This window comes from Chiloscyllium plagiosum, chromosome 44 (assembly GCF_004010195.1).
Source record: "Chiloscyllium plagiosum isolate BGI_BamShark_2017 chromosome 44, ASM401019v2, whole genome shotgun sequence".
In the NCBI taxonomy this organism is placed as follows: Eukaryota; Metazoa; Chordata; class Chondrichthyes; order Orectolobiformes; family Hemiscylliidae; genus Chiloscyllium; species Chiloscyllium plagiosum.
The window spans coordinates 7,366,835-7,392,076 of NC_057753.1; the positions used below are offsets into that span (position 1 = coordinate 7,366,835).

The window sequence follows — 25,242 nt, forward strand, 5'->3', positions numbered from 1 at the left end:
GAGAACATTCTGCACCCTCCCTGAGACATCCTTGATCCTGGCACCAGGGAAACAACACACCATTTTGCTTTTTCTCTGCTGGCCACAGAAACATCTATTTGTACCTCTGACTACAGAATCCCCTAACATAATTGATCTTTTGGATGCCGACATACCCCTCGTTGCATTAAAGCCAGTCTCAATACCAGAAACTTCGCTGTTCGTGCTATGTTCCCCATCACCCCCTACATTTTCCAAAACAGCATACCTGTTTGAAATAGGTATATCCACAAAAGACTCCTGCACTAGCTGCCTACTTCTCTTACCCTTCCTGGAGTTAACCGATCTATGTGACTGTATCTGGGACTTTCCCCCCCTTCCTATAACTGCCATCCATCACATACTGTTGCTGTTGCAAATTCCTCATCGCTTCTATCTGTCTCTCCAATGGATCCACTCGATCTGATAAGATTCGCATCCAACAGCATTTATGGCAGATATAATCCGCAGTAACCCTTAAACTCTCTTTAAACTCCCACATCTGACAAGAAGTACATATCACTGCAAAGGCCATTTTTGCTCCTTCGCAATCTACAGACCCAGAAAATAACAACATCTTATTTCTCTACAAACACTGCCCCAGGTTAAATTGGTAGCTATGACTTATATGTTCAGCTTAATCAAGAGGAGTATCTCCAAAAACATATGATCAAGAAAGAATCCACTATAATCACTACTGCAGCCTTTCTCTTGGACAGACTTAAAACATCAATTAACTTATCTGATTCTGTGCTGTGAAATTCGCCCAGCCTTTCCTCCAAGATTAGTTGTGAATTTCACTGTTTGTTAATTTTCCCAGATGCACTCCGATCTTATTGAAGCCTGGAGAGAGTGGACTTGGAGTAGATGTATTGACTAGGAGCGCAGAGTAGGCCTCATGTGAACAGCCTCATAGAGAAAGATAGGACCCTTTATAACTGTGATGAGAAGGAAAGTCTTCAGTAGAACTGATTGCTGAAGAGGGTTGTGCAGACCAAATCATTGAGTTGACTTAAAACAAAGGTAGGTAGGTTTTTGATCAGTACCACAATCAAAGTTTATGGTTTTACGAAGCATATCAGCCATGATCATGTGGTTGAGCAGATTGCAAGAGCCAAATGGCCTGCTTCTGCTTCAATACTTTCTCATTCTTTTGTTTGTTGAGCAACAACAGATGTCAGGTTTATAACATGGGAGATCTGTGGATCACTGTAACAAAAATGGAGTATCAGTTTCAGTTTATTAGTTCAATATCTCACAAGGAAAACCATGCAGTTAGATCAAAGGAATTCTCAAGGAGCTCCGGAGCCAAGAATAATCCAAATTCAATGGAAAATCCAGAACTTCCAGTTTGCAATACCAAATGCAACTGCCTCTCCACGTCAATAACCATACTGACTTGGAAATACACCAGAATACCAGTGTCACTGTGACATAATCTCTTCATTCCCTTCCTAACAAAATTCTGGTTGTTGCTTTACTCCATCATAGTAGTAGTTTAAGGAGGCAGCTGACTGCCATCTTCTCCAGCGCAATTAGGGATTGGCCCAGTCTATGAAGGATGGTTAAAGTACAGACACACCTTTGTCCCTATCTCTTTAAAACGGGGTGATCTCCCTGTGGCATGGCTCAGGGAGTTTCCATTCACAGCAAGGCAGTTCGTCCGCTCCCAATCTGATATCACCACTAGGTGCAGATGACGGAGCTGGGGGAGGGGAGGTGTGAGCATCATGAGACACAGCAGCAGTTAATTGAGGGTGGGGACTAGAACCGGTGTCTTCAAATATCCAGCTTCCTTTTACAGAGTGGGCAGGATACTGCTGCTACTCAAGGTCTGCATTGTGTGGGGAATATTTCTAACAGGTAATTGCCGATTAATCACATTCCATCAGTTCTCTCACTTCATAATGTTGCTTGGCTCTTCAGTAAGGTGACTGAGCTCTCAGAGTCACAGCGATGGAAGACACACTGAACTGCGTTTGAGGATGTAACTCTGAAGATGGACAAGGGAGATCCAGTGGATGTTGTATACCTGGACTTTCAGAAAGCCTTTGATAAAGTCCCACACAGGAAGTTAATGAGCAAAATTAGGGCACATGGTATTAGGGGCAAAATACTGACATGCATTGAAAATTGGTTGGCTGTCAAGAAACAAAGAGTAGTGATAAATGGCTCTCTTTCAGAATGGCAGGCGGTGACCAGTGGTGAGCCGCAGGGATCAGTGCTGGGACTGCAACTTTTTACAATGTACATTAATGATATAGATGAAGGTATTAAAAGTAATATTAGCAAATTTGCTGATGACAAAAAGCTGGGTGGCAGGGTGAAATGTGAGGAGGATGCCGGGAGAATATAGGGTGACCTGGACAGGCTTGGTGAGTGGACGGATGCATGGCAGATGTAATTTAATGTGGATAAAGGGGCAGTACAACGAGATCTAGGTGTTCTTGTACATCAGTCAATGAAAACAAGCATGTAGGTACAGCAGGCAGTGAAGAAAGCTAATAGCATGCTGACCTTCATAACAAGAGGAATTGAGTATAGAAGCAGCTGTACGGGGCCCTGGTGAGACCGCACCTGGAATATTGTGCGCAGTTTTGGTCTCCACATTTGAGGAAATACATCCTGGCTATTGAGGAAGTTCAGCGTAGGTTCACGAGGTCAATTCCCGGAATGGCATAACTATCTTATGCTGAAAGATTGGAGCAACTGGGCTTGCATATGCTTGAGTATAGAAGGCTGAGAGGGGATCTGAATGAGACGTATTAAAGGATTGGACACTCTGGAGGCAGGAAGCATGTTTCCGCTGATGGGGGAGTCTCAAACCAGAGGACACAGTTTAAAAATAAGGGGTAGGCCACTTAGAACACAGTTGAGGGGAAACTTCTTCACCCAGAAGGCTGTGGAGGCCAAGTCTCTGGATACTTCAAGAAAGAGTTGGATAGAGCTCTTAAGGATAGTGGAATCAAGGATTGTGGGGATGAGGCAGGAACAGAATACTGATTGAGGATGATCAGCCATGATCATAATGAACGGTGGTGCTGGCTCAAAGGGCAGAATGGCCTACTCCTGTACCTATTGTCTATTGTCAAATGACATTCCATCAGAATTGGACCAGTCTCCTTTGCTGTCACGCAGGACACTGTCTGATTTCTCATTGCATTCTCTCATCCTTCTTTTACAACCCCCTCAGTCCTATCTCCATTTTGTTACAACAGCTTGCCTTGTTTTATATTATGCAGCCAATCCAGTCATCTATTGCATTGCAGTGAACTCTGTGGTGGTTGGAACCATATCTGACACATGGGAAGGTGATCATGGTTATTGGAATTGAGTCATCTCAGCTCCAGGGCATCACTGCAGGAATTACACAGGGTAGGCCCAACCATTTTCAACTGTCTCATGAATGACCTTCCCTCCATTATAAGGTCAGAAGTGGGGATGTTCACCAGTGATTGCACAATGTTCAGCACCATTTGCAATTCCTCAAGTACTGATGCAGTTCATGTCCAAATGCAACAAGATCTGGATAACATCCAGGCTTGAGCTGACAAGTTGCAAGTAACATTCTCACTACGCAATTGCCAGACCACGACCATCACAATCTAACCATTGCCGCTTGACATTCAATTGTGTTACCATGAGTAACCGCCCCCTACCAACCACTTGGGTTTCAATGACTGGACACTCAACTGGACTCCCTCAACTGATTTGTTTTGCAAAAACTGAAAAGAAACGCACAGATCTGATTGCTCTGACTTTTGTCCAGAATATTAAGACTCATGACTGGGCAGCATATCAACATAATCTAAAAACTACAGCCAAAGAAATGGTTCACTTCTTGATATTGATCTACATCACAATCCAATCACTGTAGTCATTTGTGAACTCGCTGGTGATGTCGAAGATACATGATCGAATGAATAGCTTCCCACACAGAGCAGGGGCATGGTCTCTGCACAGACTGAAGACGCTGGTGTCCAGATGATTCACTGATCTTAGTCTGACAGAAAAGTATTTGTGTGGTCTTCTGTCAGTGTGCACATCACAATAGGATACACCAGAACTTTAATATGACTTAAGTCAGAGAGCGAGTGTGTATTCTGGTTTTTATTCTGATCTACCTGTGCCATCTTGATTACCTCTGATTTTAATTGCTTGTCTTTATTTCAGTTGATAGAATCATAGAATCGCTCCAGTATGGAAACAGGCCCTTCACCCTAAAAAGTCCACACCGACACTCTGAAGAGTAACCCACCCAGACACATTCCCTTACCCTATTACTCTATATTTACCCCTGACTAATGCGTCTAACTAACACAACTCTGAGCAATTTAGCACGGCCAACTCACCTAAACCTGCACATCTTTGTGGGCGGCACGGTGGCACGGTGGCACAGTGGTTAGCACTGCTGCCTCACAGCGCCAGAGACCCGGGTTCAATTCCCGACTCAGGCGACTGACTGTGTGGAGTTTGCACATTCTCCCCGTGTCTGCGTGGGTTTCCTCCGGGTGCTCCGGTTTCCTCCCACAGTCCAAAGATGTGCAAGTCAGGTGAATTGGCCATGCTAAATTGCCCGTAGTGTTAGGTAAGGGGTAAATGTCGGGGTATGGGTGGGTTGCGCTTCGGCGGGTCGGTGTGGACTTGTTGGGCTGAAGGGCCTGTTTCCACACTGTAAGTAATCTAATCTAATCTAATCTAATCTTTGGACTGTGGGTGAAAACCGAGCAGCTGGAGGAAACTCATGCAGACACAGGCAGAATGTGCAAACTCCACACAGACATTTGCCTGAGGCTGGAAGCGAACCCGAGTCCCTGGTACTGTGAAGCAGCAGTGCTAAACACTGAGCCTCATTTTCCTCTTGGGGACCCTGCAGCCATCGGGATTCAATGCTGGATACAAGAATTGTACTGCTTGATCACGTTCTCCCATGATCTTACCCGAGCTAGCACATAGCAGGCCTTGACATCACATAGTTTGCGGCCACAAAGAACCTATTCTCAACCACGAACAGTCCCCAATTGTAGCTATCCATTCTCCCAGGCTGGCCTTGACCCATTCCTTTGCCTGTCCAACTGGTTTTCTACTGCTCTGGGCTCCATCTCCACCGATCATTTAAATGCTCAACGAAGTCTATTTTTAATTTATTGCTTCACAAATATATAAAACTGGTACCACTAAAACAAGGTGATCAGTGTCATATAATAAGTATAGTTAGGGTGTGCACTGCTTGGATGTGTTCTGGATGCAATTGAGGTATTCAATAAAATGTTAGATTATTATTAGAATCAAACCAATGTTCAGGGTCACACGACGAAGGCAGGATCATGGCACAGAATGATGATGATGCTGATTCAGAGAGCCAGTGCAGACATAATAGACAAAACCGCCTCCTTCGCCACTGTAACAATTCTAATGGTGATTGTTTTTGTTGAGTTAAAATTTCTCATGGGTCCTTAATCATCACGGGGTGAATAATTTGCATCTCATCAACTAGCAGCATTATGGGAGCATACTCACCACACAAACTGCAGTGATTCAGGAAAGACAAACATCATCGGGCATAAGCCCTTCTTCAGGAATCTTCGATGTTTCGGGCATAAGCCCTTCTTCAGGAAGGCTTGTGCCCGAAACGTCGATTCTCCTGCTCCTTGGATGCTGCCTGACCTGCTGCGCTTTTCCAGCAACACATTTTTCAGCTCTGATCTCCAGCATCTGCAGTCCTCACTTTCTCCAAGTCAAGCATCATCGTCTTGATCGCCACATGGGATTGACAATATACAGGAGATATCCGTGGAGACAGAAAACAAGGAATCAGTGAACATTTCATGCAGTATGAAATCATTTACATGGATATGTTGCATTTATTATGATGGTCAATATATGCTCAAAAGCAAAATGGAGCTCATTTCCAGTGCAGCAAAAGCCTTCCTGACTCTGAACGTTGCTGCGGGTATAGGACTCGGCAACATGGTCCCCGGATGGACAGCAGTGAAATCATCATTTTGGAAAACGCACGAAAGTAACACTAGTTAAACAGAGTCACACAGTTGACCTGGCCAGTCCTGATGAAGGGCTTATCCTGAAACGCCGAATCCCCGGCTCCTCGGATGCCACCTGACCTGCTGTGCTGTTCCGGTACCACTCTAATCTAGACTCTGACCTCCAGCATCTGCAGTGCTCACTTTCTCCTGGACAGGAGGGGTTCACTGAGGTGCGCATTGAAACTGAGCAATGGATGGATTGAATGCACACGCATTCATTTTGCCCCTGCAAACACAGTTTGCACAGAGCTGCCCCCCTGCAGCCTGTCCCTAACAAAGGTGGTGGACGGTCTGGAAACCTCCCAGCGCCTTTGAGACCGTGCAGACCAGGAGCAGCATCTTCTCACTCGGGACCCCACAGCCCTCCGCCTTCTTTGACTTTATTGGATGGTTGAAGATCGCGCGGTCACGAGCAGGAGACCACGATTGGTTGGTCCTTGAACCAATGGGAGGGAGTGGGAGCTGGCCCTCCAACCAATGGGGATGAAGAGTGGGCGGGAGGACTGAATGTACGTGTCTGGTCCTCCAACCAATAGGAATGAACAGTGGGCGGGGCTGGAGGAACAAATTACACTCCTGGTCCTCCAGCCAATGGGAATGAATAGCGGGCGGGGCTGGAGGACCAAATAACACTACGGGTCCTCCAGCCAATAGGAATGAATAGCGGGCGGGGCTGGAGGACCGTGGGCGGGAGGACTGAATGTACGTGTCTGGTCCTCCAACCAATAGGAATGAACAGTGGGCGGGGCTGGAGGAACAAATTACACTACTGGTCCTCCAGCCAATAGGAATGAATAGCGGGCGGGGCTGGAGGACCGAGGCTGTGCGACTGGCCCTCCAACCAATGGGAAGGAACAGCTGGCGGGGCCGGAGGACAGTCATTGGTCCAGGGCCGTGGGCGGGCTCGGAGGACCGCGGAGGGTCCTCCGACCAATGCGCGTGACGAGTGGGCGGGCACGTGACCGTCAGCCGTGAAGGCCGCGCGGTTGGTCGGGGACCCCTGAAGGAGACGGTAAATGGGGCGGGGCCGGGCCGGGGCCGGGCCGGGGGGTGGGGATACAGACACAGACACAGCCGCGGGACCGGGATGAAGGGCCGCTTGCAGCAAATGGCGGGGGGCCTCAGCGGTGCCCTGGTTACCAGGACCATCCTCCGGGGATAACAATCTCACACACACACACACACCAGGTTTAATCGGAAGCACTAACTTACTGAGGGACGCTCCTTCATCAGGGGGATCCTAACACAGAATTTACAGCAAAACTTTACAGTGTCAGGTCACTGAAATTATACATTGAAACATTGATTGTCTGTTAAGCCTTTCATCCGTTAGAATACAGTGAGAGTTTCACTTCATTCATGTGTAAATCACAAAACCTTTTATTTAAAGTTGCATTCTCGGGTTAGCTGTTAACAATGGTGATAGATGGGCAGTATGTTGAAGGTGTTAGCCCCCTGTGTTCTCTGTCTATGCCATGAATCTAACCTAAAAAGTGAGATAACAGAGTTTTACATAAATTCATGCAGTTTTTGAGCTCAGAGTCCTACATGAATGCATGCAGAGTTACATTGCACTTTGCTCAAAAACTGCATGAATTTATGTAAAACTCTGTTATCTCACTTTTTAGATTAGAATCAATCTAAACATCATGGCATACTGCCTAGCTATCACCATTGTTAACAGCTAAGCTGAGAATGCAACTTTTTAAATAAAGGGTTTTGTGATTTACACATGCAAGAACTGAAACTATCACTGTATTCTAACAGATGAAAGGCTTAACAGTCAATCAATTTTTCAATGTATAATTTCAGTTACATTACACTGTAAATCTTTGTGATAACTTCTGTGTGTTAGGATGGAGCCCTCCACTACCATCTGATGAAGGAGTGACGCTCCAAAAGCTAGTGTGCTTCCAATTAAACCTGTTGGACTATAACCTGGTGTTGTGTGATTTTTAACTTTGTACATCCCAGTCCAACACCGGCGTCTCCAAATCATAACTCCAACCAGGACAGACATTGGTCTCTTCTCACAGTTTAATAGAATAGAATCCCTATAGTGTGGAAACAGGCCCTTCGGCCCACAAGTTCACACTGACCCTCTGAAGAGTAACCCACCGAGCCCCATTTCCCCCTACCCTACATTTACCACTGACTAATGTACCTAACCTACACATCGCTGAACACTGTGGGGCAACTTAGCATAGCCAATTCACCCTAACATGCAGATCTTTGGATTTTGGGAGGAAACCTGAGCAGACGCAGGAGGAGAATGTGCACACTCCCCACAGACAGTCACCCCCCCCGAGGCTGTAATCAAATCCAGGTCACTGGCGCAGTGAAGCGGCAGTGCTAACCACCGTGCCGCCCCAGCCATTGTGCCGTGAGTTTAAATCCCAGACTGATGTTGGGAAACCCCTTTGAACAGGGTGAGAGGAGGATATCCGCGCGACTGAGTGGGACTAGCACGGAATTAAAGTAACTGGCAGGAGAAATTGCTGGAGGAACACAGCAGGTCTGGCAGCATCCATGGAGAGAAAGCAGAGCTAACATATAAGATGAAGGGTTGAATTTCTTCAGCCATTTTGTTTCAGAGTTCCAGCAACCACAAGTCTGTTTTATTTAAGATGTGCAGGTGCCAGTGTGTTGGACTGTGGTGGACAAAATAAAAAATCACACAACACCAGGTTATAGGTTTATTCGGAGGTATAAGCATTCCGAGCGCAGCTTCTTCAAGAGGTAACTAGTGGAGTAGGATCATAGTGTCATACACTGATGCAATATATTGAACAAACCTAAATTGCTGTTAAGTCTTTCATCTTTTAGAATGGTATTGAAGGTTTTGAATCATCATTATGTAAATGCCACAATTTTTTTAAGTCACATTCTCAAGAAAACTTAAGGTTTTATGAGAAAAAGTGACAACTCAGACAGTGCACTAAAGGTGTGAGATTAGAGTCTGGATGTATTCCAATCTTGATTCAGACTGGTTCTATTTCCAAAGTAGGAATTTATAAAACAGCACATGGATTATAAAATATATTGGCTGCCTACAGATTGTTTGCTTTTTGCAAATGTAAATTCACCCCAAACAATTTTGCAAATGTAAATTCACCCCAAAGACTTATACGCGTGCGTGTATGCACGTGAGGGAGAGAGAGAATGGGAGAATGTGTGTGTGCGTGTGTGTTTGAGTGCATGTTAGTGTGTGCGTGAGTGTATATGCCTATGACAGGATATGAGTGTAGGGGGTGTGAGTGCTTGAGAAGGTGTGTGTATGAGAGACAGTCTGCATGAGTGTGTGTATACGTGTGCTTGTGTGAGAGTGTATAGTGTTGTGGTTCTGTTCGCCGAGCTGGGAATTTGTGTTGCAGATGTTTCGTCCCCTGTCTAGGTTTGGCTTGTCCTATAATAGTAGTGTTGTCCCAGTCAAACTCATGTTGCCTGTCATCTGCGTGTGTGGCTACTAAGGATAGCTGGTCGTGTCGTTTCATGGCTAGTGTATAGTGTAGTGGGATCTTCGGGTGACCATCCTCCAAACTGAACTTAGGGATACGCAACAATGCAGAGTGGTCAAGGAGAGGCTGATAGCCAAGTTTGGTACCCATGGGAATGACCGCAACCGGGACCTTAGGTTCATGTCACACTACAGGTGACCCCACTGCACTATACACTCACACACACATTCACGCATGAGCACACACCACCTACACTCATACCCATGCACACACCCTCTCACAGGCATATACTCCATCACATTCATGCATGCGCACTATCAAGCAAGCATGCGCACACACACACAAACTCACAATCTCTTCCAATCTCCCACACACCATACTACACACTCTCCCTCACCTGCATGCACACACAAATAAGTCTATGCAGTGAATTTGCATTTGCAGAAATGTATTTGCAGATACATTCTAGTTTGTTCAAAAAATCTGTAGGCAGTAAATATTTTTATAATCCATATGATATTTTATAAAGTCCTACTTTGGAAGTAGAATCAGTCTGACTCAAGATTGGAATAAATATAGACTCTAACCTAACATCTTTAATACATTGTTTAAGCTGAGACGTCACTTTTTTTTATAAAACCTTAAATTATCTCAGGAATGAGACTTGAAAGAAGTTCTGGGTTCTGCATGTTAGTGAATCGAAATCTGTAACCCATTGCAAAAGATGAAAGACTTAACAACAATCTAAGTTTGTTCAATATATTGCATCAATTGTATGACACTATAATCCTACTCTGTGAGCTACCTGATGAAGAAACAGTATTCTGAAAGCTAGTAATTCCAAATAAACCCGTTGGACTATAACCTGGTGTCATGTGTGTTTTAACTTTGTTTTATTTAAAACTAAGAATACTTTTGTCAGTGCATATTTCGATTAGATTCCCTACAGTGAGGAAGCAGGCCCTTCGGCCCAACAAGTCCACACCGTCCTTCCGAAGAGTAACCCACCCAGACCCATTCCCATAGCCTATATTTACCCCTGACTAATGCATCTAACACTATGGGGCAATTTAGCACAGCCTATCCGCCCTAACCTGCACATCTTTGGGTTATGGGAGGAAACCGGAGCACCCGGAGGAAACCCACATACACAGGGGAGAATGTGTAAACTCCACACAGACAGTCAACCGAGGGTGGAATCGAACCCGAGTCCCTGGCTCTGCGAGGCCGCAATGCTGATCACTGAGCCACTGTGCCACCCCTAATGGGTCTTTTATCTACTCTGATGGTATAAATATATTGAGAATTCAAATTTTTGTTTTTTTTCTAAATTTCTGTCCTGATATTGATTGGTTAAATAAACTCTTATAGTCATACAAAGCAAGTCCCATGATGCCGCAGCACTGAAGAGGCCCTTTGGCCTGTATAGTCTGTGCTGATCTAGCTGCACGAAGCCCACTTTCCAGCATTTGCTCATCCTAGTGCAACTACTATCCTTCCAGGCAGTGCAATGCAGTTTCCAAACACACTCTGGGTGATATATAAAAAAAGTTAAATCCTCTCGAACCCTCCTGCAATGTGCTTTAAATTTACCCCCTCTTGTTGTTGACCCCTTAACTGAAAGGAACAATTGCTTCCTATCCGTGCCTCTCAATATCTTATGTACCTCGATCAGGTTTCCCCATCAGCCTTGTCTGCTCTAAAGGAAACAACTCAAGCCTGTTCAGCATCTTTTCACAGACACTTCAGCATCACTGTGACAAAACCTCTCCGCAAGAGAACGCAGAACACATCCCTTAAAAGCACATTAGATTCACAAAACAATCCTAACAGATCGGGTCCCTCTCCATAACTCAGTCCTGACATCCCAGGAATCAGTCTAGTAAACTTCCTTTGCACTATGTTAATCACCAGGACGTCATTCCCAGGAAAAGGAGAACTAAAATGCGCACAATATTTGCAGGTGTGGTTTCACCAAGGTCCTTCCAGAAAGAGATCCCTGCTCTTGGACTCGAATCATCTCACTGTAAAGGCCAAAGTATCATTTGCATTCTTTACCTGCTAGCTTACTGAAAAAGAGTCGCAGAAAAAACACGAGACAAAATGGCTTCAGACACTTTGATATAAAATTTGTTGAATAAAAAATGTCCGCAACCTCTCCATGCTGATCATCAAGCTCCTTAGTTACATTAGCCTCATTTTCTGGCATTCAGCCTGTAACCTATACTGTAGTGCTTTGCACGATCATGTAAATAATTCTTCAAGATTAGAATTGTACCTGCAACAGTTGCCATTTCAGTTGCTGCCAGACTGCTGAGGATCTCCACAAGTTCAGACTTCCACTATCTATCTTCTGCACTTCTGCTTAATCCATCAGAGGGATCAGAGGGTATGGGATGTGTACAGGAATAGTTTGGAGTTGTCGATCAATAAATTGCCCTTACCCTCACAAACAATTTATGACAGACATTTATGAACCACTTTTAAGGATAGTCCAATGGTTTCTGCAGATGTCAGCTCCACAATTGTCCAGATTAACTTCTCTAAATTTCAAACAATGTCTTTTCTTCTGGTTTCTCGCTTACTGTGTTTGCTTTCTGTTTGAAAGGTTGACATGCAATCGGAGAACTCTCATCCAAATCAGTTACTCTGCTAATTGGAACGTAATTATCTTAGGATTTTGAACACTGAAGAAAATTGCACTGTTCATATTGGAGCGAAACACAAATGCTGTGTTTGCGGAAGAGTCTATGAAGATATATCTGAAATGTCCAAACACCAGCGCAGTCATATTGGGGAGAGACTGTGGAAATGTGGGGATTGCGGGAAGGGATTTCTCTACCCATCCCAGTTGAAAATTCACCAGCGCAGTCACACTGGGGAGAGACCGTTCATCTGCGCTAACTGTGGTAAGAGATTCACTCAGAAGGCAAACCTGCTCAAACACCAGCGAGTTCACTCTGGAGAGAGACCGTTAACCTGCTCTGAATGTGGGAAGGGATTCGCTCAGTCATCCAACCTGCTGATACACCAGCGGGTGCACTCTCGGGAGAGACCATTCACCTGCTCTGAGTGCGGGAAGGGCTTCACTCAGTCAACTGACCTGCTCAAACACCAGCGCGTTCACACCGGGGAAATCCCATTCACTTGCACTCAGTGTGGGAAGGGATTCACTCGGTCATCTGACCTGCTCAAACACCAGCGTGTTCACTCTGGGGAGAGACCGTTCACCTGCTCTGACTGTGGGAAAGCATTCGCTCAGACAACTGACCTGCTGAGACACAAGCGAGTTCACACTGGGGAGAAACCATTCACCTGCTCGGAATGTGGGAAGGCATTCACTCAGTCTTCCCACCTGCTGAGGCACCAGCGCGTTCACACCGGGGAGAGACCATTTACCTGCTCTGAGTGTGGGAAGGGATTCGCTCAGTCATCCAACCTGCTGATCCACCAGCGCGTTCACTCTGGGGAGAGACCGTTCACCTGCTCTGAATGTGGGAAGGGATTCACTCAGACAACGGACCTGCTGATCCACCAGCGCGTTCACTCTGGGGAGAGACCGTTCACCTGCTCTGTGTGTGGGAAGGGATTCACTCGGTCAGCCAAACTGCAGAGACACCAGCTCATTCACTCCAGGGAGAGGCCATTCACCTGCTCTGAGTGTGGCAAAGGCTTTGCTGATTCGTCCAATCTGTTGGCACACCGACACCTTCACCCTGGGGAATAAGCAATCTGCTGCGCTCAGTGAGAAGTCATTTACTCAAATCACTCGTCTACGGGTAGGAGCTGTTCACCTGCTCAGAGCGTGGGAAAGTCATTTCATTTGCATCCCACATGCTAATACAGCAGTGAGCTCACACTGAGGAGAAACTGTGCACTCGCTCTGTATACGGGAAGGAATCACTTTGTCATCCATCCGGTTCACACACTAGTGAGTTCACAAAGATCTGCAGCTGAAAGACTTTTCCTCTTCCTCACACCAATGAACGAATCATAGTCATTGAGCCGTTTGTACTGATGTTATCAAACACTGCATCATTAAAAGTGCTGATATCATGATTAACACGTTAATACAATTGTGTATCTTTTTTCCAATTGATTAAAACATCACTTTACATCAGCACATTGACACTGGGTATGTACTATCCACCTACACAGTGTGTGAATTAGGGATGTTCTAACTACGAAGGAGACAATCAGTATGCCTTGCATGATCAGTTGGGGAGCAGGCATATCCAGAGTGAAGTATTACCCGTCTGAGTGGTGATGCTGTAAATTTAGGGCACTATTGCAATTCTGTGCAAAGGAAAGGGGTGCTTTGTTTGTCTAGATCATCATTTGTAAGGTCATCTTTTTCAGGGTTTACTTTTTGTAAGGCAGTATTCTTCAACTTCGACTGAGCTGTCTGAAAGGATTCCTAGTTTAAGAGCTGCAAATTTGGAGGACTGATGACTGGGAAACAAATGAAAACAGTGACACAACAATTAACTGGTGCATTGGTTAATTCATGATTTTAAAAAAAAGTACAAGAAGAGCTAATGTAAGAAACCATGGTCGCAGAGCTCGCACCAGTGTTGTGCTGCTAGTGTGGTCTGTAGCAAACAACGGAAGCTGCAGTGGTCCGCAGTCCCAAATGTGAAGGAAACGAGTGAGCCACGTTTATAAGAAAGGTTTCTGTAAAAGGGTCAGTGGACCCGAAACATTAATTTTCCACAAATGTTGTCAGATCGTTTGAATTTTCCTTTAAAACAATTTCTGCTTTTGTTTCTCATTTCCAGCATCTGCAATTCTTTCGTATTTTTTTGTCCCGTTTTGATGGAACATTTTCCTAGACTTCCAGAGCTCTAAAACCAATTAAGTCATAGTCTCGAATTCCAACAAAGTGCTGGATAATTCTTTCCCTGGAAACAACTTGGAACAACTGGAGAGCGTGCTCCTGCCCTCAAGTCTCATTCAAACCAAAGAAACACCAAAAAAAATGATGGATGTTGGAAATCAGAAACAAAAGCAGACATTATTTTCAAAAAAACAAAATGCTGGAAAAGCACAGCAGGTCTGGCAGCATCTGAGGAGAGAAATCAGAGTTACGTTTTCAGGTTCAGTGACCTTTCCTCAGAACAGGTCCAAGCCTGTCAGCAATTTCCTTTTGAGGTTGACATACAAACCAGCAGATTGATAGCTCAACAACCATGATAGGGAGGTGCCTGTGTTGGACAAGGTCAAAAATCACACAACACTACATTATAATCCAACAGGTTTATTTGAAAGCACTAGTATTTGGAGCGCTGCTCCTTCAAGTGTTACTGAGAGAGTCAAGAGTCATCAAGATGTACAGCACAGAAACAGACCTGTCGGTCCAACTTGTCCATGCCAATCAGACATCCCAACCTAACCTAGTTCCAATTGCCAGCACCCGGCGCATATCCCTCCAAATCCTTCCTATTCATATACCCATCCAGATGCCTGTTAAATTTTACAATTGCACTAGCCTCCATCACTTCATCTGGCAGCTCATTCCATATACACACTGCATGAAAAAGTTGTCCGTTAGGTCTCTTATTATCTTTCCCCTCTCACGCCAGACCTATGCCCTCTTGTTCTGGACTCCTCCTCTTCAGGGAAAAGACCTTGTCTACTTATCCTATCTGTCACCCTCATGATTTTATAAACATCCATAAGGTCACCCCTCAGCCTCCTACACTCCAGGGAAAATAGCCCCAGCCTATTCAGCCTCTCCCTATAGCTCAAAGCCTCCATCCTGGCAACATCCTTCTAAATCTTTTCTGAACCCTTTCAAGTTTCACAGCATCCTTCCAATAAGAGGGAGGCTAGAATTGCACACAAAATATTCCAAAAGTGGCCTAACCAATGTCCTGTATAGCCACAACATGACCTCTCAACTCCTACACTGAATGCTCTGACCAAAGAAGGCAAGCATATCAAACACCACCTTCACTGTTCTATCTACCTGCAACTCCACTTTCAAGGAGCTATGAACCTGCACTCCAAGGTCTCTTTGTTCAGCAACACTTCCCAACACCCTACCATTAAGTGTACAAGTCCTGCTCTGAGTTGCCTTTCAAAATGCAGCACATCACATTTATCTAAATTAAACTCCATCTGCTACTCCTCAGCTCATTGGACAATCTGATTCCGGTCAGACAATCCATTTTAGGTGTGAATGCTTGTTTGAAGTATGTCTGTGTCTTTTGTTTCCAAAGGAAGAGTTTATAAAAATGCCACATTGACTGACTGTCTACAAGTTGTGTGTTTTTTGAACAAAATACAATATATCTCCAAAAACAAATCCGCAAAAGCAAATTCACCCACAGATTTATATTTGTGTGCATGTGTAAGAGAGAGGGAATATCTGTGCGAGTGTGATGGAGTCTGTGCATCTGAGACTGTGTGTATGAGATGCAGTGTTTGTCTGAGAGTGTGTGAGGAAGTCTATGCATCTGAGAGAGTGTTTGAGTGCTCTGTGTGTGTGTTTTAGAGAAAATGAGGGAGTACATGTATCTGAGAGTGCATATATGAGATGCTCTGTGTGTGTTTTTGTGAATGTGAAGGAATATGTGCGTCAGAGAGAGTGTGTGAGATGCTGTGTGTGTGTTTAAGACAGTGTGAGGGAGTACACGTATCTGAGATGCTGTGTGTGTATGTGTTGTGTTTCAGAAAGTGTGAGGGTGTCTATGAATCAGAACGACTATATGAGATGCTGTGTATTTGTGTACTTAAGAGACTATGAGGGGGTCTGTGCGGGAATCTATGCATCTGAGAATGTGTGTGTTTGGGAGAGTGTCTGTCTATACGATGCTTGGTTGTGTGTTTGAGGGAGTCTATGCATCTGAGAGAGTGTGTCTGAGATGCTGTGTGTCTGAGAGAGTGTAAGGGAGTCTATGCATCTGAGAGACTGGGTATGAGGTGCTGTGTGTGAGTTCCAGAGAATGTGAGGGAGTCTATGCATCTGAGAGTGAGTGTGTATGAAATGCTGTGTGTGTTTGAGAGAGACCGAGGGAGTACAAGCATCTGATGCTGTTTGTGTGTTTTAGACAGTATGAGGGAGTCTATGTATCTGAAAGAGTCTGTATGAAATGCTGTGTATGTGTTTGCAAAAGTGTGAGGGAATTGATGCATCTGAAAGGCTGTGTACTCTTTGCTACCTTCCCCCACCCTCCTCCCTGACCTATCACCTCCATCCCCACCCCCTCATTTATCTCTCCACTCTGCAGGCACCCTGCCCCTATTCCTGATGAAGGGCTTTTGCCCAAAATGTGGTTTTCCTGCTCCTCAGATGCTGCCTGGCATGCTGCGCTTTTCCTGCGCCACTCTAATCTAGACTCTGTGTATGAGATGCTGTTTGTGTGAGTTTCAGAGAGCATGAGGGAGTCTATGCATCTGAGAGTGTATGAGATGCTGTGTGAGGATGTGTTTATGTGCACGCACGCATTTGGGAGAGTCAGAGGGATTACATGCATCTCAGAGATTGTATGAGACGCTGTGTGTGTGTTTCAGACAGTGTGAGGGAGATTAAATATCAGAGAGTGTGTATGAGATGCTGTGTGTGTTTGTGTTTGAGAGTGTGTGAGGGAATCTATGCATCTGAGAGACTGTGTCTGAGACGCTGTGTGTGGAAGTGTATTCATCTGTGAGAGTGTGTATAAGATGCTTTGTGTGTAAGAGATTGAGAGTGTGTGGCAGTACATGCATCGCAGAGTGTGTGTTTGAGATGCTATCTGTGTGTTTTTAAGAGAATGTGAGGGAGTTCATCCATCTGAGAGATTGTGTATGAGATGCAATGTGTAAATGTGTGCGTGTGTGTGAATGTTTGAGAGTGTGAGGGAGTGTGTAAATGATGCTGTGTGTGCTTCAGACAGTGTGATGGAGTCTATGTATCTGAGAGAATGTGAATGAGATGTTGTGCGTGTATGTGCTTGAGAGAATGCATGAGATCGTGTCTGTGAGAGTGTGAGGGAGTCTATGCATCTAAGAGAATGTCTATGAGATGCTGAATGTATGTGTGTTTGAGATTGTGAGGGAGTACATCCAGCTCATGAGTGTGTACGTGATGCTGTGTGTGTGTGTTTGAGAGAAACGGAAGGAGTACATGCATGTGAAAGAGTGTAAATGACATTGTGTGTGTGAGATTGAGGGAGTCTATGCATCTGAGAGAGTTTATGAAATACTGTCGTTTTGTGTTTTTGTGAGAATGTGTGAGATGCTGTTTGTGTGTACACGTGTGTTTTGAGCAAATGTGAAGGTGTACATGCATCTGAGAAAAATGTGTATGAGATACTGTGTGTTTGAGAGAGTGTGAGGGAGTACATACATCTCAGAGAGTGTGTGTCCGTGTGTTTGAGAGAAACCAAGAGGGTACATGCATCTGATGCTGTGTGTGTCTCAGACAGTGTGAGAGAGTGTATGCATCAGAGAAAATGTGTATGAGATGCTGTGTGTTTGTGTGTTTGAGAGAATAAGATCCTGTGTGCGTGTTTGAGTGTGAGGAAGTCTATGCATCGAAGAGATTGTCTATGAAATGCTGAATGAATGTGTGTTTGAGATTGTGAAATAGTACATGCATCTCAGAAAGTGTGTATGAGATGCTGTATGTGTGTGTGTTTGAGAGAGACTGAGGAGTATGTGCATCTGATGCTGTGTGTGTGTGTGTGTTTGAGACATTGTGAGGGCGACTGCAATCTGAGAATGTGTGTATGAAACCCTGAGTGTGTGTGCATTTGAAAGTGTGAGGGATTCTATGAATCTGAGCAAGTGTGGCCTGACGGGAAGGTAAATTTAAAATATATTAAAGCTTACCTCGGGAGTTCCACATTCTTCATTTTGTCAGTGGAAGTTGGTGTGGGAGGAGCAACAGCTAGGACCAGAGACCCGACGGGAAGGAATATTTAAAATATATAAAAGCTTACCTCGTTTACAGGCGAAGTGCACACTGAGTGACTGCTGGGTAAGTGAGACTTTATAATTGGGCAGTATACCGTTTTGGATACTGTTGGCAGGGACAACTTACCAGGGGTAAGCAATGGGGCACAGGTCTCTGGCACAGAGTCTGTCCCTGTTGCTCAGAGGGGAAGGGGGAAGAGGAGCAGAGCATTAGTTATTGGGACTCCATAGTTAGGGGGACAGATAGGAGGTTCTGTGGGAACGAGAGAGACTCACGGTTGGTGTGTTGCCTTCCAGATGCCAGGGTTCATGATGTCTCTGATCGTGTTTTCGGGATCCTTGAGGGGGAGGAGGAGCATCCCCAAATTGTCGTCCACGCAGGCCCCAATGCCACAGGTAGGGAGATAGATGGGGATTTAAGGCAGAAATTCAGTGAGCTTGAGTGGAACAAACAGTTGCTGTTATCTCTGTTTTGTTGCCCATGCCGCATGCTAGTGAGGTCAGGGAATTGGGACAGAGAGAGGAGTTAAAAACGCGGCTAGAGGGATGGTGTATGAGGGAGGGTTTTGGATTCCTGGATAATTGGGGCTCTTTCTAGTGTAGATGGGTCCTCTACAAACAGGATGGTCTTCACCTGAACCAGAGGAGTACCAAGATCCTGGGGGAGGAATTTCAGGTGGGCTTAAATTAATTTGTAAGGGGGATGGGAATCCAACTTGTGGTTCGGGTACACAGGAGGATGAAAGTAGTGAGGTCAGAATGAAGACTTCAGGTTCACAAGAAGTTGGTTAGAAGTGCATCTACTTCAATGCCAGGAGTGTCCGGAATAAGGTGAGTGAACTTGCAGCATGGGTTGGTACCTGGGACTTTGATGTTGTGGCCATTTCAGAGACATGGATAGAGCAGGGTTGTTGCAGGTTCCAGGATTTAGATGTTTCAGTAGGAACAGAGAAGATGTTAAAAGAGGGGAAGGTGTTGCATTGTTAGTCAACGACAGCATCACAGTGGCAGAAAGGACGTTTGAGGACTCATCTATTGAGGTGAGAAACAGGAAACTCTGTTGGGAGTTTTCTGTAGGCTTCCGAATAGTTCCGGAGGTGTAGAGGATAGGATTGCAAAGCTGATCCTCGGTAGGTGCGAGAGGGACAGGGTAGTTGTTATGGGGGACTTCAACTTTCCAAATATTGACTGGGAATACTATAGTTGAAGCACTTTAGATGGGTCAGTTTTTGTCCAAAGTGCGCAGCACGGTTTCCTAATGTAGACAGGCCAACAAGGGGTGAGGCCACATTGGATTCGGTACTGGGTAATGAACCCAGCCAGGTGTTCGATTTGGAGGTAGGTGAGCACTTTGATGATAGTGACCACAATTCGGTTATGTTTACTTTAGCGATGGAAAGGGATCGGTATATGCTGCAGGGCAAGAGTTATAGCTGAGGGAAAGGCAATTACAATGCGATTTGGCAAGACTCAGGATGCAGAGGGGAAGGAAACTGCAGAGGATGGGCGCAATTGAAATGTGGAGCTAATTCAAGGGACAGCAACTGTGTGTCCTTGCTAAGTATGTACCTGTCAGATAGGGAGGAAGTTGTCAAGTGTAGGAGCCGCAGTTAACTAAGGAAGTTGAATCTCTTGTCACGAGGAAGAAGAAGGCTTATGTTAGGATGAGATGTAAAGGCTAGGTTAGGGCGCTTGTGAGTTACAAGTTAACCAGGAAAGACCTAAAGAGAGTGAGCTAAGAAGGGCCGGGAGGGTGTACAAGATAAGTCATTGGTGGACAGGATCAAACAAAACCCTCAAGCTTTCTACAGGCATATCAGGAATAAAAGAATGACTAGAGTAAGGTTAGGGCCAATCAAGGACAGTAGTGGGAAGTTGTGCGTGGAGTCAGAGGAGATCGGGGATGTGCTATTGGTATTCACACTAGAAAAAGACAATGTTGTCAAGGAAAATACTGAGATACAGGCTGCTAGAGTAGATGGGTTTGAAGTTCACAAGAAGAAGGTGTTAGCAATTCTGGAAAGTGTAAAAATAGATACGTCCCCTGGGCCAGATGGGATTTATCCTAGGATTCTTGGGAAGCCACGGAGGAGGTTGCTGAGACTTTGGATTTGATCTTTATGTCGTCGTTGTCTACGGGAATAGTGCCAGAAGACTGGAGGATAGCAAATGTTGTTCCCTTGTTCAAGGAGGGGAGTAGAAACAACCCTGGCATTTATAGACCAGTCAGCCTTACTTCGGTTGTGGGTAAAGTGTTGGAAAAGGTTATAAGGGATAGGATTTATAATCATCTAGAAAGGAATAAGTTAGTTAGGGATAGTCAACATGGTTTTGTGAAGGGTAGGTTGTGCGTCACAAAGCTTATTAAGTTCTTTGAGAAGGAGACGAAACAGGTGGATGAGGGTAAACTGGTTGGTGTGGTGTAATGGGATTTCAGTAAGGCGTTTGTTACGGTTCCCCACGGTAGGATATGGCACAAAATACGGAGGCATGGGTTGAGGGTGATTTAGCAGTTTGGATCAGAAATTGGCTAGCTGAAAGAAGACAGAGGGTGGTGGTTGATGGGAAATGTTCGTCCTGGAGTTCAGTTACCAGTGGTGTACCGCAAGGATCTGCTTTGGGTCCACTGCTGTTTGTCATTTTTATATATGATCTAGATGAGGACAGAGAAGGACGAGTTAGTAAATTTGCAGATGATACTAAGGTTGGTAGAGTTGTGGATAGTGACAAAGGATGTTTGTAGGTTACAGTGGGACATAGAGATGCTGCAGAGCTGGGTTGAGAGGTGGCAAGTAGAGTTTAATGTGGAAAAGTGTGAGGTGATTCACTTTGGAAAGTGTAACAGGAGTAAACAGTATTGGGCTAATGGGAAGATTCTTGGCAGTGTAGATGAACAACAATCTCCTTGTCCAGGTACACAGATCCTAGCTGGGTTGAGAGGTGGCAAGTAGAGTTTAATGTGGAAAAGTGTGAGGTGATTCACTTTGGAAAGTGTAACAGGAGTAAACAGTACTGGGCTAATGGAAAGATTCTTGGCAGTGTAGATGAATAACGATCTCCTTGTCCAGGTACACAGATCCTTGAAAGTTGCCACTCAGTTGACAGGGTTGTTAAGAGGGCAGACAGTGTGTTAGCTTTAATTGGTAGAGGGATTGAGTTTTGGAACCATGCTGCAGCGTACAAAATACTTGGGAGTATTGCATACAGTTCTGGTCACCCCATTATAGGAAGGATGTGGAAGTTTTGGAAAGGGTTCAGAGGAGATTTACCAGGATGTTGCTTTGGTATGGAGGGAAGGTCTCACGAGGAAAGGTTTAGGGACTTGGGACTGTTTTCGTTAGAGAGAAGGTTGAGAGCTGACTTAATTGAGACATATAAGATAATCAGAGGGTTAGATAGGGTGGACAGTGAGAGCCTTTTTCCTCAGATGGTGATGGCTAGGACGAGGGGACATCACTTTAAATTGAGGGGTGGTAGATGTCAGAGGTAGTGTCTTTACTCGGAGAGTAGTAGGGCGTGGAACGCACTGTCTGCCACAGTCGTAGACTCGCCAAGTTTAAGGGCATTATAATGATCATTGGAGAGGCATATGGATGAGGATGGAATAGTGTAGGTTAGATAGGCTTCAGATTGGTTTCACACGTCGGTGCAACATCGAGGGCCGAAGGTTCTGTACTGCGCTGCAATGTTCTATGTTCTAATGAGATGCTGTGTGTGTGTTTGAGACAGTGTGAGGGAGTCTATATATCTGAGAGAGTGTCTGTGAGATGCTGTGTGTGTATGTGTTTGAGAGAGTATGTGAGATCCTGTCTGTGTACATGATCCTGTCTGTGTGCGTATTTGAGTGTGAGGAAGTCTATGCATCTAAGAGTGTCTATGAGATGCTGAATGTGTTTGAAATTGTGAGGGAGTACATGCATCTCAGAGTGTGTGTATGAGACGCTGTGTGTGTGTGGTTTTGAGAGAGAGCGAGGGTGTACATGCATCTGAGAGTGTTGTATATTTGCGAGAGACTGAGGGAGTACATGCATCAGAGGCTGCGTATGTGTTTGAAACAGTGTGAGGAATGCTATGTATTTGAGAGACAGTGTATGAGATGCTTTGTGTGTGTGTTTTAGAGAGTGTGAGGGAGTCTATGCACCTGAGAGAGTGTGTATGAAATGCTGAATGTATGTGTGTTTGAGGGAGTACATGCATCTGAGTGAGTGAGTGTGTGTGTGTGTGTGTGTGAGAGAGAGAGACAGAGAGTGTGAGAGGGAGAGAATGTGAGAGAGAAAGTCAACATTAGAGTGGTACTAGAAAAGCACAGCAAGTCAGGCAGCATCCGAGGAGCAGAAAAATAGACGTTTTGGGCAGGAGCCCTTGATCAGGAATCCTTACTTTTGCCAGAGTGTGACGGAGTCTATCCATCTCAGAGAGTGTGTATGAGATGCAATGTGTGTGTTTTTAAGAGTGTGTGAGGGAGTCTATCAATTTGAGAGATTGACTATGAGATGGTCTGTCAAAATGTGTGTTTGAGAGTGTGAGGGAGTCTTAGCATCTGAGAGACTGTATGAGATGCTGTTTGTGTGAGTTTCAGAGAATGTGAGGGAGTTTATGCATCTGAGAGAGAGTGTATGAAGTACAGCGGCTCTGGGTGTCTGTGGGAGTGTGTATGAGATGCTGTATGTCTGCGTTTGTGAGAATGTGTGTGTGTGTTTTTCTGAGACAGTGTGAGGGAGTCTATGCATCTCTGAGAATGTGTATGAGATGGTGTGTGTGTCAGAGAGTGTGAGGGAGTACATGTATCTCAGAGATATGCATAAGATGCTACTTTTGTATGTGTGTGTGAGAGGGTAAGAGAGAGTCTATCTCAAGAGTGTGTGTATGAGATGCTGTGTGCGTGAGAGAGATTGAGTGTGTGTGGTGGTACCTGCATCAAGGAGAGTGTATGAGATGCTATGTGTGTATTTTTAAGAGTGTGGGAGGGAGTCTATCCATCTGAGAGACTGTGTATGAGATGCTCTGTGTAAATGAATATGTGAGTGTTTGAGAGTGTGAGAGAGTCTATCCATCGGAATGAGTGTGTGAAATACAGTGGTTCTGTGTGTCTGTGAGAATGTGCATGAGATTCTGTGTGTGTATGTTTGAGAGACTGTGAGGGTGTACATGCATCTGAGAGGGTGTGCATGATATGCTGTGTGTGTGTTTGAGAAAGTGGAAGGGAGTCTGTGCATCTCAGAGATTGTATATAATATGCTGTGTGTCTGTGTTTGAGAGAGTGATTGGGAGTGTATGCATAGCAGAGTGTGTATGAGATGGTATGTGTGTATTTTTAAGAGTGTGTGAGGGAGTCTATCTATCTGAGAGACTGTATATGAGATGCTGTTTGTGTCAGTTTTGGAGAATGTGAGGGAGTCTATGCATCTGAGAAACAGTGTATGAAATATAATGGTTGTGTGTGTTTGTGAGAATGTGTATGAGATGCTGTGTGTGTATGTTTGAGAGAGTGTGAGGGTGCACATGCATCTGAGAGGGTATGCATGAGATGGTGTGTGTGTGTGATTGAGATTGCGGGTCAGTACATGCATCACAGAGAGGAGCATCCGAAATAAAGTGAGTGAACTGGCAGCGTGGGTTGGTACCTAGGACTTCGATGCTGTGGCCATTACGGAGACATGGATAAAGCAGGGGCAGGAATGGCTGTTGCAGGTTCCGGGATTCAGATGTTTCAGTAAGAACAGAGAAGATGGCAAAAGAGGGGGAGGTGTGGCATTGTTGATCAGGGACAATATTACAGTTGTAGAAAGGATCTTTGGGGACTGGTTAACTGAGATAGTATGGGCTGAGGTTAGAAACAGGAAAGGAGAAGTCACCATGCTGGGAGTTATCTATCGGCCTCCGAATAGTCCCAGAGATGTAGAGGAAAGGATAGCAAAGATGATTCTCGATAGGAGTGAGAGAGGTAGGGTAGTTGTCATGGGGGACTTCAACTATCCAAATATTGACTGGGATCATGTTTTAAAAAAATTCTCAAGGTCAGGTTCGTAGGAGAGTAGTCTGACACAGAACAAACGACCAAGAGGCGAGTCTGCTAGAATATGGGCATTTTATTCCCCGCAGCGTCGCCACAACCAACGGGTCTGGCTTATACTCACTATGTTACCGGAACTGGGAGCCGTCAGTTCTCGTAGAGCGGTTGCCAACAACCCACGCTCGGCGGTTAAACGTAACCCCGGAGCAGACTCACCGAACTGGAGACTTTTCCAGCTGATATACTCTTTTCCAGATATAAACATTCATGTGAACAGCAGAGCAAGGCTAAAAAACACATTCCATTCTGGTTACATACAGATAAGAAGATTCACACGGGGAGGTGTGTAACAAGATTCACACGGGACTAAGCGACACCTTCCATTTTCGGTTAGAGCAGAGCAAGGCTAAAAAACACATTCCATTCTGGTTACATACAGATAAGAAGATTCACACGGGGAGGTGTGTAACAAGATTCACACGGGACTAAGCGACACCTTCCATTTTCGGTTAGAGCAGAGCAAGGCTAAAAAACACATTCCATTCTAGTTACATACAGATAAGAAGATTCACACGGGGAGGTGTGTAATAAGATTCACACGGGACTAAGCAACACCTCCATTCCGGTTAGATTCACACATGTATTGGGACATAATTTTAACCCTTTCACCACAATGCCCTGGGGTTGAAGTGTTCTGAGGCAGAAGATGACGCGTTCTTCCTCCAGGCGTCTGGTGGTGAGGGAACGGCGGTGAAGGAGGCCCAGGACCTCCATGTCCTCGGCAGAGTGGGAGGGGTAGTTGAAATGTTGG

The 25,242-nt window shown here is 45.1% G+C and overlaps 1 protein-coding gene across 1 annotated transcript; it reads left to right on the forward strand.

Moving 5' to 3' along the window:
- Positions 1-6,969: 6,969 nt before the first annotated feature.
- Positions 6,970-13,588, forward strand: LOC122543514 (gastrula zinc finger protein XlCGF8.2DB-like). The gene is made up of 2 exons (XM_043682280.1): positions 6,970-7,074; positions 12,129-13,588. The coding sequence occupies exon 2, from the start codon at positions 12,288-12,290 to the stop codon at positions 13,245-13,247; it is 960 nt and encodes a 319-aa protein (XP_043538215.1). The 5' UTR covers positions 6,970-7,074; positions 12,129-12,287; the 3' UTR covers positions 13,248-13,588.
- Positions 13,589-25,242: the final 11,654 nt, after the last annotated feature.